This window comes from Grus americana, chromosome 3, assembly GCF_028858705.1.
Source record: "Grus americana isolate bGruAme1 chromosome 3, bGruAme1.mat, whole genome shotgun sequence".
Taxonomy (NCBI): domain Eukaryota; kingdom Metazoa; phylum Chordata; class Aves; order Gruiformes; family Gruidae; genus Grus; species Grus americana.
Genome location: NC_072854.1, coordinates 58468936 through 58481467, shown reverse-complemented (window position 1 = coordinate 58481467; position 12532 = coordinate 58468936). Strand labels below are relative to the sequence as shown.

Here is a 12532-nt window from a genome sequence, read left to right as displayed (position 1 = left end):
ACTAATTACCCTCTCTTCTCCGAATAATTACGTTTGCACTATTTACCGTTCTTTTTTTTTTTTAAAAGTATGCTAAAGGTCACTTATATGATCAGTTTTGACTATGAGTTATTTCTGCCTGTGCGACTCGACCCCTTCCCTTCCCTTCCCTTCCCTTCCCTTCCCTTCCCTTCCCTTCCCTTCCCTTCCCTTCCCTTCCCTTCCCTTCCCTTCCCTTCCCTTCCCTTCCCTTCCCTTCCCTTCCCTTCCCTTCCCTTCCCGCTTTTGTCGTAGTAATCGCAGTCGGAGTCGTTATTATTAAAGCTCTGTTTGTGGTGAATCAATCCCCGCGGAGCCGGAGCGTTGGGAATACGGTTCCGCCATGCGCCTGGGACCCGCGCTCCCACCGGTCGCCTTTCGCCCCGCAGCCGGAGACGCGTCATTGCGCAGCCGGCTCACGGGGCGGGGAGCGCGGCGCCCGGCCAGCCGCTCCTTTCCGTTCCCCAGCGCCGCCCTGAGGGGAAGGAGGAGCGGGCGAAGGCAGTGGCTGCCGGGCGGCTGATGGCGGCGAGCGGCGGCGGCCTGCTGTCCTTCCTGCGGCTGCTGGGGCAGCTCAAGGTGAGCGCGGGAGCGGCGCGGGGGAAAGGGCCGCCTCGGCGGGGCGGCGGACCCGCTGGGGGCCCGGGAGGCCGCGGTGGCTGGCAGGGTGTCTGCCGGCGGCCTTTCTGCGGGCCGGGGCCATCAGGCTGATTTCCCTAGCAATCACCGGGCTGGGAGCGGGGGCGCGATTGGTGGTACCCGGCCCGCCGGGGCCTAGCAGCAGGGCGGCCGGCGGAGAGCCGGGGCCTCCGGGATGCGACCGTCGGCCCGCCGCGGCGCCTGGAAGCGGAGACGGCCGGGCCCCGCGCTGGAGCAGCCGCGGGAAGATGTGGGTGCCGGCCGGGGTGGCCCGGCGCTTCGACGGGAGCACCGTGAGGCTGAGGAGGACGCCGGCCGGTGGTGGTGGGGACCGCTGGTGGGTATTTTCCTGTGAATAGCAATGCAAAGGCATCCTGTTACAGCCTCGGGGGAGCCCAGTCTTTGAGGCAGGTGTTTCCCAGAAGCATCAAAGCTCACTGGAGCATGGAGGTCACAGTGGGGCAAAATTTCTACTGGTGTCTCTGTAGTGAGGTCCTTCAAAACCTAAGGTTTTAACATTTACGTTGGTGTGACACTTCCTAATGCAGAGAGTACCACGGACGGGATGGGTGTACAGGAACGTGGTGAAGCCAGAGAGCATATCCGATCATATGTACAGGATGGCAATGATGGCTTTGGTCACCGAAGACAAAAGCCTTAACAAGGACAGGTAAGGCTGCCTCTGGTTATCACGACCATCTGTTAATGTCGTGGGAGAGCTGCAACAAACATGCTTAAAATAGCTGTCATCCTGAGGAAGAGCTTTTAAAACACACTGAAGAAATTTGAAAGCAGTTCCTCTCTTCTTTTCCCTCCATCCTTTGGACAGGATGCTGTTTACATGGAGTGCTGAGAGGGGCTAAAGACTTTTATTGCTAAATTCCAGGTGCTGAGGCAAGTCATTAATGCAGATGCTCTGACTGGCCTTCTCTCAAGCCATAAGTAGGCAAGCTGAAGACTCAGTTAAAACATGGTTTGAAGCAACAGGCAGCAAAGTCATACACTGTGTGGATTTTGACAGACTTAGCATTTGGCAGCAGTAAGGAGCCTCAGAAGTCATATAGCGTAGAAGAGAAAGCATCATTAGTGTTGAATGAGTTGTCTAGTATGGGATCATCATACTTGCTTTGTCCTTTCAGTAGCTGATGAAAAATGTGAAGACTTCTGAGTTTTCTGCTGCAGACTGACATAGCTACAGAGCTGTGAGTGTCAGATTATGTACTGAATTTGGGATGGCTCCAATCACATTACCTTCTACTTGTTGCAGCATTAATGCGAAGTGTATAACATAGTTGGTTATCACAACATCTCTGACAGGCAAGCATACAAAAGCTAAGTACATTTTGAATGCTGTGCTCTTGTACAAACTGTATTTATGCTTGAATCTATGTTTACAAGCAGCAGTAGCTAGAAATCAGGAATTTAAGTCATGTCGAGGTTGAAACTACTTCCCTTAGCAAAGAAATGAAAAATGTTATGTAAAATCAAAAAAAACCCAAACCACCTTGTAAAATATATGAAGGGGATAAATTATGCAGTCTCTTAGCTTTATGAATAACAAGATCTAACTTAAAATGCTGTAGAACTAATTATTCTGTCTTTGCTTCTTGACAGATGCATACGATTAGCTTTGGTTCATGATATGGCTGAATGCATCGTTGGAGATATTGCTCCTGCAGATAATATCTCAAAAGAGGAGAAACACAGGAGAGAAGAGGTATTGACATAAGGCGCAAAGCCACATTTGCGAAGCGTTCTGCATGTTTTTAATGTTCTGGTGGTAGCGAAGAGACCCTCTAAGCTACATAATACTGTCATTGGCATTGGACAAGTATGCCGCAGTCAATCAAAAGTTTTCAACTCGTGATTTTGTACCTGTAACATCACTAAGTACAAAGTGAGGAAGGAGAACCTTTGAAATAATCTTCATGTTGGCCATTTATTCCTGAAGTAGCCAGATTTTTGGCAGCCTGAGTTAGTCACGTTGACTGGCCTTACCAAGAGGTGGGGAGCAGGGAGCGGGTGAGCTGAGAAGGCTGGATGACAGTTTGTGGCAGATCATTTGTGTGGTGCCAGATTGCGTGCTTGTGACAGAGACTTTATTTAAACCATTTGCACAGACAGGTATCATGAGTCTTTAAGTGCAGTGTGCCTAGAGTTATTTTATTTTTGGCCTTGTGTGTATCTATCTAAACTGTTGGTTTGTAATTTCTGGTTTGCTGCATTCTTTGAAGAAAATGTAACCCATTCCTCCAGCCACAGCTAGAGGGCAATGTGATGCCTCAGAAACAATTCGGGGCCACAATTAGCTCTTCAAAGAGTGTAAAAAAACGTTGCAGTGATTATTCCCCCCCTCCCATTCTGTGTTTATCTGTTTAAAACTTGGGGTTGGAGGGGCTATGACTAACTCTAGGAGTAAGCTCTTTGCTAAGAAAGTGGATATGAAAGATCAAAGGGGTATTTGGCATTCTTGAAGTACTATCTTTACTGACTGCAATTTTGGTATTTCTTTTTTTCAATGTACTTCCTAGTGTGTTCTTACATTAAACAAACAAAACTCCCCACTCTTTCCTGGAAGCCTCCAAAGGTTGTTTTGTCACCAAGGATCAGGCTTCAGCTCTGCCTAGAGGGAATTCTCATTTGTATTTAAGCAATCAAAAAGATATTTTGATGCCTAAGTATGTTTAAGAAGTTTTCTTAAGTATTTGCAGCTCCTTCTGCTCCCGTTTCACTCCGTGCAGACTTTTCTGTTGACTTCATGGGAAGGAGGGTCAAGCATTAAACATTTAGGCTGATTCTGAAATACTTTGTTGTAGAAATACACCAGGGGTTAATGGTTTCATGAGGTGGCTTGAGCTGCATTATCAATATGTTGCTTCTGCTGCAGAGTTCTTGTTTTCCCCTTTGCTCTATAGCTGATGTTGAGCTGGTTCTGAAGTTTGCTGCGTATGAAGTAAGCTTAATCAGCTAGTCTTGCCAAGGGCTAAGGCAGCAGAAAAATAACTTTATTTTTTAAGAAAAGAAAAAAAATGTTTGGGTTTTTCTTTGGGATTGTTTTGGGTGGATTTTTTTTGCCAGGTAAGTCATTTTGGCCTGCTAACCTTGAAATCTGATGAGCTCCAGAGCTGGAAAGGGGTGGGAAAGAATGAGACCGTGATGCATCAGTGGTGGGGAGCAGTTGATTCAATTCAGCCATATTGTGAAAGTATACCCTATATTTGAAGTGGAGAAACAATCATGGCACAAAACCTTTGTCTTGCCTGTGATGTTGATTGTTTTGGAAGCAGCCCTTAGTGTTACTAGGAAAATAGTAGAAATAGCACAGAAATGAGACTGATCAGCTGGGAGAGCATGAAGAGCATGCACGACAATTTCTGCTTGCTGGTTATACCATTTGACACTGCATTAAACCTTGTACCAAGACTTTTGTTGTTGAACAAATGGTATCTCAGTCTGGGAGCACTGTGTTTTATTGCTGCAGGGTATTAAATGGATTTTTTTTTTCTGTTTTTTAAAATAGGAGATTTTTATAGGCTTATGTTGTGTTGCCTGCCTGACAGTCAGTAGCTGTTCTCAGCCCTGCTAGTGAAAATGTGCTAGTTGAGTGTTTGGGACAGGGCAGTTGCTTGTCAATACTAGGAGTTATATTTTGAAGCCACTTTTATGAACTGCACCTATAACCTGTGAAGTTCAAATGCTGCCTCCACTAGTTAAATCTGGAAGGCAGAGCTGGTAATTGACAGCAGTTCCCTGGCATTTGACTTGCTTGTTTTGCTCTGGACTTCTTTTTGGACTCTTAAAGATTTTGGATGCGCTTTCAGGTTGTTTTTCTTGTGTTTTAGACTAGTCCTCTAACAATTTACTTAAGCAGCTCCCAGAAAACATTCTTCACTGAGTGGTCCTACTGTTTCTCTGGCAGATTTATGTACACGTGCACTTTAAAATAATATGCCGTGTAGTGTATGTTTCTATAGACTTGGTAACAAGTAGTTAATTCTTCAGAAAAGATAATGATAGAAATGTACTTGCTCAAAAAATGGATAAATGGAAATGGTTTCTTTCTTTCTTTCTTTCTTTTTTTTTTTCCCCCAGGCAGCTATGCAACAACTTACCCAGCTTCTACCAGAGGACCTCAGAAAAGAAATCTATGAACTCTGGGAAGTAAGCTTGCATTCTTTTAATCCTTTGCTAAAAAAACCAGGGTGACCTGTTGTCCTCTTCCTGTTTAGCTATGAAACTGTGTCATCTCTTATTTTGACCTCAAGCAAGGTAGATTTATTTTCTTGGGAGATAAAGCTAACGGGATGAGTCAAGGTTACTTTGGAATCCTTTTCAAAAAGAAACCCCAAACTTTGGTAAAATAACCAGCTTCTGCCTTTGGCATCTCCAAGTTTCAGATGAACCTGTCCAGGGCTTGCTTTGTATAACTGAAGGAAGGGTTTGTCCTCTACATCCAGCCCTCTTGGATATAAATCTGATTTTTTTTTTACTACGTTCTCTCTTTTGTTCACATCTGGCTGTTTGCAGCTCATGATCTTTTAATACAGGAAAAATAATGGGAGCTGATGATGCTGTGGAGCATTTTCTGCTTTTTATGCAAGTAATAGTTTACATGGCTTCAATTTCTTTATTATACAGCCCATTAGGCTAAAATATTTAGTAGTAACTTCTGGTTTAAACTTTAATGTGGTGTACTGACACAGAACAGTGCTTTTCTACAAACAACTCAGATTGCTGGCTGGTCTTGGGTAGCTTAAGTGTTTGTATTGGAAAGTATCTTCTGTATTTGAATGTAATTTAACTTCTTGATGTGAAGTCATGCTGTTAATTCATAAGATCTTTTATACTTGCAAACTAGGGATGATTAGATTATTTCCAAACAATTCAAGTTTATAATTACTGTGCTTTATCTTCTTGTGGCGTGCAGTCACATGAGAAGTGCTTCCACAGCCTCTTTTTCATGTGCTGTTGCAAACAAAGCATTATAGGTTTCTTGGACTCTGTGACCTGAACTGTATTTTATGATTATATTCTTTTCCACTTGGTCTGTATTTAAATTCCAGATATTTGCATCCAATTTCTGCCTTTTTGTTATAGCACCCTGTTTGTTTGTGGGTTTTTTCTTACTGTAGTTGTGTGGTGAAACTGGCAGTGGGGATGGGTTTTCAGTGCTATAATTCAAGGTAAAGGGAGTAAACCAGCATAACCAGATCTGGGAAATAATGTGTCTGCATTTGTTTAGTGAGCACTGGTTCCTTCTCCTTTGGGAAGCTGTTATAATTAAGAAAGAGGAGGTTTTGATAGATAAGTCCTGTAGGACTTCTTTTTTTGCATATTTTTTTTTCTTTGCCTCAGTTTTCTCTTATGATTGTATAAGAGCTGGCTCTTATGATAGTATGCAGTTAGTTCTTCAGTGTGTTAGCTTTTTCTCAGTCTCATTAACCATAATTTAACATACACACAGTTTTGATGATTTGTTCTTTGTTCCTACCTTCAGGACAACTATTGGCATTGAGTCTCCAATGCAGCAGTATGAATGTAACCCACATAGCAGCGAGTGTAACCTAAAAATCTAGTATTCACATGTAGACCCTCTAGTCTTATTTTAAGTGGAACAACTAGGTGCCTCTAAAAAAATAAAAAAGAAGAAAAATAAAAAAGGCAGAAAATAAGAAGCCTCTGATCATTTGGTGTGATACTCTGCTCTCAGCTAGTCAGAGGCATTTCCCTCTGATTTCTTTTTGTGAGTGAAGGAAGTTACGGCCCAGAGCTGAACAGTGGCTGGGAGGAGATCTGTTGAGAATCTCAGCAAGTCCCTCCTGCACTGCTCTGCCCTCGCCTCTGCCCCTCTTCCCTTTTCAGCCCGACGAGGACGGTTGCTTTGGGCTGTATTGGTGGGCACTCTGCAAGTGTAGTGTAGGGCAGAAAGGTAGCAGAAAGATGCCTCCGATATATTTTCCCTTTATAATTTAATCCAGAATACATTTGAAAAAAACATTAAAGCACATGAGTTGGCACGCTTCAGCTCTGTCCTGCTTTTTTTTTTTATTATTTTCAAGAGCAAAAGAACTAGAGTAATTTCTAAAAGTGAGACTGTGGTGTTTGACAGACCAGTTACTGTTTTTCCAAAGTATACTGTTATTTTGCACTCTTAAACACCCGCAGGGAGGAAACAGTAAGTGTTTATTTCAGCACGGTGCACAGCTGCACATATAATAGCTGATGTTTCTTGAGGTTTATGTGAGCTGAGGTATGAATAAGATCTGGTGGGTTGTATGGCACAGAGATTGGTAACAGATTGATACTCCCAATTAATTGCTGGAGGTGGGACAGACCTTTACAAGCAAACAGCCATAATTCTCCCTGTTCTGAAGTTCTCCTTTGTAGTGCTGCCAAGAGTTTGTTCTCTTTGGTGGCCAAAAAAATAAAAAAAGAGTAGAAATAAACAGATTTAAGAAAATAAGAAGTAGTATTTAAAGATGAGGCAAAGCTCAGATTGAAAGGAGGAAAGGAAGGTAAAAATGTTGAAATGAAATTGATTACTAAAATAATGAGCAAAATGTAATTGAAAATTCAAAGCATCGTTCAGATCCGAACAGAGCAGTATATGAATCAATTGTGGCTATCAAAATCTGGATTTCTGACTTTCAAAGGTAAAGCAATAAGCATAAGAACAAACAGGCTCCTAAATAGTATGTCAGACCAGGAAATGACTGTCACACTTATCTGAGCATCGCTGTGCTGGAATTACAACCCAGGATCTTGCCACTGTGAATGACACCCATAGTTGTCGTCTTAAGGTGCAGAAAGAGACGCCACTTTCTTTGGTCAGTAGGAAATACTCTTCCTGCGCTTGTGCCGCTCTCTCTGCTGTGTGTCATGGGTTGTGTGGATCTGAAAGCACAGATGGGCCCGGTGCGTACTTAAGCCTCTGGTCTGATTATTGGTGGTGGCAATGATGAATGGGGTCAGACCTGCCGAGGGTATCGAGGTGATGGTAACCTGCACAGAAAGAAGACTTTTTCTGCGGTTGGTTTTGGAAGTCAGGAGAAGAGCAGCTGATGAGACATCAGATACAGTGCAGTAGATGTGGAGAAAATGAAACGGCAAACTCATCTGCAGCCATCACTGGCAGCAAATGACAGCAAAATTGTTCAAGTTGTCTGGAAATGTGAATGACTCGCAAATATATACTGATGATGACTGGAGAGAGGGAAAAGATAGCAGAGAGATTAAAGGACTTAAAGTCTGAAGAGGAGGAACCCCCTGAACGACTCCCCTCCCTATGTCCTAGGAGAGACATAAAGACATGAGCAGCTCAGACGGATTAGACCAAAGAGATTAAGCAGGAATGACAGGAGAAATGTAAAGAACAACTCCTTATAAAAACAGCAAGTGGTGGAGAAAAGAGCAAAATAGGTCTTAAAAATAGGTAATAGTAAAGCATAGGCACACACTGTGGTAATTCATAGCCTTAGCCAGGTCTGAAAAGATTTCTTTATAGAAAATGATGTTAAATAGAACCTAGTATTTAACTTGTATATGGTGTAGGGTTGTCTCCAGATCATCCCTGATTCAGCCAAAACACTCAATATGTTTTTAAGTTAGAGTATGCAAAAGAATTGTGTTCTTAAGTCCTATTACATTTAATAGAATTTTAGCATGTATTTATGTTAAGTGTTCTGCTGAATAGCAGTCTTAAAAAGAGAGTGAAAAATGTAACTGTCATGAATATTTATGGAGTGACTTGTACTAATGAAGAAAATTCTAGCTTTGTAAAGAACTTCAAATACTCTGTTTCAGAACAACACAATTTTTTTCTTATAACTGCAAATCTATGCAGGAATATGAAAACCAGTGTACCGCAGAAGCCAAGTTTGTAAAACAGTTGGATCAGTGTGAGATGATACTGCAGGCATTTGAGTATGAAGTGTTGGAAAACACACCTGGCAGACTGCAGGATTTTTACGATTCAACTGCTGGTATGACATTTGGGCTCTTTTTTTTAACTTTTGTAAATGAAATAAAATATATAAATGTCTTCTTTTTTTTGTCTGATAGACATTCAGAGCAAGCGCGAACTAGTTATTTTACTCATTGTTCAGGTACCCTGAATATTTTTGGGGAAACTTACTGCAGTGTGAACATACCTTACATTTCTTTGTATGTATTGAACCTGAATCTCATTTATGCCAAGTTCCTGTTACATCACTTTGGACAACTAGAGAGAGGCCCAGCTTTCATTACACTTGCATGTGTTTAAGGATCTCCCTGTACCGTCAGAGGGGGTATAAAGGAGGCTTCATTCTTCACTGATGCTCTGACAGCAGCTTGTTTCTGCTTTGTTAGTGTTTCATGAACTGGTGAAGTAGAATTTGTTATCCCTATGTGAGCTGTGTGGTCTTGTGTGACCTGCCCAAGGTACACGTGAGAACCAGCTCAGTGAAGTGTTGTAGGTGCAAGTGTATTACTTTTTATTCTATCCACTGCTTTTCATCTTTTCCAAAATAAACCAATAGTGGAGAGAAAAAACAGGCAAAATAATACTCTTTATAATTTTAGCAAGGGAGTTGAACACCAGAAGAGGGCTGTGGCTCCAAGTCATCCAGTCTTGGGAAAAATCTAGGGATAGACAAACTCGGGGAGAGGACCAGAAGTCACCAGGCACAGTCCCTGATAAGTCCCATTTACACTTTGGTGACTCCTCAGGGAAATAATAAGCTCTCTAAAAAAAGTAATAGTTTGATTAGGGAGGAAGGAAAAAAAGGACATCATCAGCATAGCTGGAATACTTAATTTTCTAATTGATGTTTTTGCCCTCCTACTAGAGCTCAGTAACTTAAACTAAGGTAGAGTCTCAGTAGAGCCCAGAGCATATACCCTACGTGCACCTGTAACTGGGGCGGTTTCCTGCAGCAGGATACATGGCATGGGATTGTCCTGGTCAGGGTGCATCCTTTTGTCACCTCTCAAGTGTCTTAACAGAGAATAAAATATTTTCATAAGTGTTTTTTTGGGGGAAAAGTAGCTGTAACTACTCTTACAGTTATTCCATAGTTGGAGTAAATAGGAGTACTCTCTTTCTTAAAAGAATGACTTGATGTTTATTTTAAGCCTAAACCAACACCACTGCTAACCATTCACTGCCAACCTTTCACACATAGGAAAACGAGAGCATTTTTAATTAACTTTCCCTTTCTTTTGTTTTGCAGGAAAGTTTGTTCACCCAGAAATACTCCAGCTTGTATCTCTGATTAACACAGAAAGGAATAAAAAAATAGCTGCTACATCTCATTCACATTCCTGAGGTTTTCCCAAATGCTGTAGCTATAATAAATGTTTTGGTTTACATTCTGTGTATTGTTTCTTCTCCCATTACACCACTAATTCTGCCAGCAGGTTTTTTTCTGTGCATTCACTGCTGAGAATCCCAGGACCACTTAGATAGGAGCAGGTGGGATAGTTACCTCCTGGATCAGAGCTTGTATCAAAGACCAAATATTTAGAATGAGTTTGGTTTGGGTTTTTTTCTTTTCTAAATCAGCCTCTGATTGATGCAGTCTCAGTGACAAATAGATTCTCCACTGGAGACATTCAGGTAAGTTTAAAATTTAGCTGATTGCAATGTAATCTGTTGACGTAATGCACTGACTGGGACAGGCAGTCTTGTTCTGTGACTTGTAAGTACCTGTGGATTTAAGGACCTTCTGTATCACATGGGTTAATGTCTGGTCACTGTGCTACAGAGAAGCGAGACCAATGACCGTGTTTCTCTAGAAGCCAGTTTGACGGAGCCAAACTTAGAGGTGAGATTTTTTTGGAGTACAAGAGCCCTAAGAACTGATGGTGGATAAAACTGATACTCTCATTAATTACACTTTCTCAATACACTTTTTGAGGTTGGGACCTTTGGAGCTTGCACAGTCCTGTGCAGAGCTGGCCATCCCTTGTGAACGCTGTTACACACTGGTGCTGATTCTGCTGAAGTGGCAGTTTTTAGTGGAAGTAGTAATGCTGCTGTGAAAGCACAGTATCGTTGTCAGGTAAAGCTGATGGGGTGGTAAATGCCATAATGAGGCCAGTCTGCACTACTAACTCTTGCGTCATGCGTGCAGCTGGAGGTTAGGGTGATGGCACAATTATGACATAATGAAAGTTTGCACCTGGGGAAGTGGCGTGGTAGAGACCTGGAGGTAGCTTCTGTCTCCAGCCTCGTGTCAAATGAGGGAGCACAAAACTAAACTCAGTTGTCATCCCTGTTAAACCTGTGTAGTTTAGCTGAGCGCATTATCTTCGGGCACCATGACTCAGGAAGTGTCATACTGCAAGTGCGATGGAGTGGGCCCATTGTTCTTCAGTATTTTTATTCTGCTGAGATGCATGCAAACCCTAGTCTCCATTAGTTTGTACTGAATACCAGGCATGAAAGAGCTGTGGATGCACTGGGAGCCATAACAGAACATTCTTGACAAACCAGAGAAGCGGCCTTAAAGAGGCCATGCCACAGGGGATCCAGGGGACAGAGCGCTGAGCCCCAGTCAGCAGTGCAACCGTGCAAGGTAACCGTTATCCTGGGAAACGGGGACGTGCTTTGAGCGTGTGTTGTGTGGGGTGTCGTTTTGTCTAAAGGAATCCAGCAGGTACTTTATGTAAAATTACATTCTCTTCTACTTGCTGCAGGTGCAATTGTGCGTCAGTTTTGGGCACTGTAACGTAGTAGAAACAGGAATTGGTTGGAAAGAGACTGGAGGAGAAGCGCGAACTGTGGTGACAGGTTGACAGAAAGGTTAGCCAACAGCCTGTGGGGCTTCCCGTTTTCCTAATCGTGGTTTAAGCTGGCAGGCAGCTAAGCGCTGCACAGCTCTTCGCTCACTGCCCCCCGCCAGAGGGATGGGGGAGAGACTCGGGGCGGGGGGGAGTAAAACTCATGGGTTGAGATAAAGACAGTTTATTAATAATAATAGAATATACAAACCAGGTGATGCATGATGCATTTGCTCACCACTTGCTGACTGATGCCCAGCTGGTCCCCCAGCAGTGATTCCCTGCCTGGCCAACTCCCCCAGTTATATGCTGAGCATGATGTCATACGGTATGGAATATCCTTTTGGTCAGTTTGGGTCAGCTGTCCTGGCCGTGTTCTCCCAGCTTCTCATGCATCTCCAGCCTCCTCGCTGGCAGGGCATGAGAAGCTGAAAAGTCCTTGACTTAATATAAGCACTACCTAGCAACAACTACACCATCAGTGTGTTACTGACATTATTCTCATCCTAAATTCAAAACCCAGCACTACACCAGCTGCTAGGAGGAAAATTAACTCTATCACAGCCAAAACCAGGACACTAATGCAGTACCGAAGTGTACTGAAAAGTGTGCTTGGCCCTGGACATGTGACCTAGGAGAGGAAATCGCCTTCTCCATGTCTTTCTCCTGATCACCATATCGGCGTTGAGCCTACACATGGTGGTAGCTGCTGTAATGACAATAACATGTAAGGGTTTATATGCAAGAGAAGCCAGTCTGGGCATCCTGCCTCCACTAACAGTCATACTGACACCAAGTCTTTAAAGTATACTCTTAATGAATGTAGTCAAAAACAATTTACTGCTTTCCCAGAACCTTTTTTTTGTGTGTATATGTATACATATATATACATGTGAATAAAATGAGGTCTAAATTGGTGTCCTGTAGATGACAGTGCTTGAACTCCACATTTTAACCATGGGTTAGCTGCGGGCCCTGCTCAAAAGGTTAATAGTGTTAGAACTAGATGTTTTCTGCCACGCAGTTCACTTTTACTGAACTCTGTTCAATCATTTTTCACCTTGGAACCTCAACAATTTACAGACTTGAGCCCCAGATTTCCATGGGGAAC

The 12532-nt window shown here is 43.0% G+C and overlaps 1 protein-coding gene across 2 annotated transcripts; it reads left to right on the top strand.

Annotated features, from left to right (window-relative positions):
* Window positions 1-430: 430 nt before the first annotated feature.
* On the top strand, window positions 431-10006 carry HDDC2 (HD domain containing 2). Of its 2 annotated transcripts, XM_054822396.1 has the most exons (6): window positions 435-597; window positions 1206-1327; window positions 2272-2374; window positions 4750-4818; window positions 8501-8639; window positions 9870-10006. In XM_054822396.1, the coding sequence occupies exons 1-6, from the start codon at window positions 541-543 to the stop codon at window positions 9962-9964; spliced, it is 585 nt and encodes a 194-aa protein (XP_054678371.1). In that variant the 5' UTR covers window positions 435-540; the 3' UTR covers window positions 9965-10006. The 2 variants fall into 2 exon arrangements, with proteins under 2 accessions (XP_054678372.1, XP_054678371.1); XM_054822397.1 differs by lacking the exon at window positions 4750-4818 and having other exon boundaries at window positions 431-597.
* Window positions 10007-12532: the final 2526 nt, after the last annotated feature.

Coding starts and splice junctions, on each gene's coding strand:
- HDDC2 (XM_054822396.1), top strand. CDS start 541: ATGGCGGCGAGCGGCGGCGGCCTGCTGTCCTTCCTGCGGCTGCTGGGG. Junction 1,328..2,271: donor AAAAGCCTTAACAAGGACAG/GTAAGGCTGCCT, acceptor GCTTCTTGACAG/ATGCATACGATTAGCTTTGG. Junction 8,640..9,869: donor TTTTTACGATTCAACTGCTG/GTATGACATTTG, acceptor TTTGTTTTGCAG/GAAAGTTTGTTCACCCAGAA.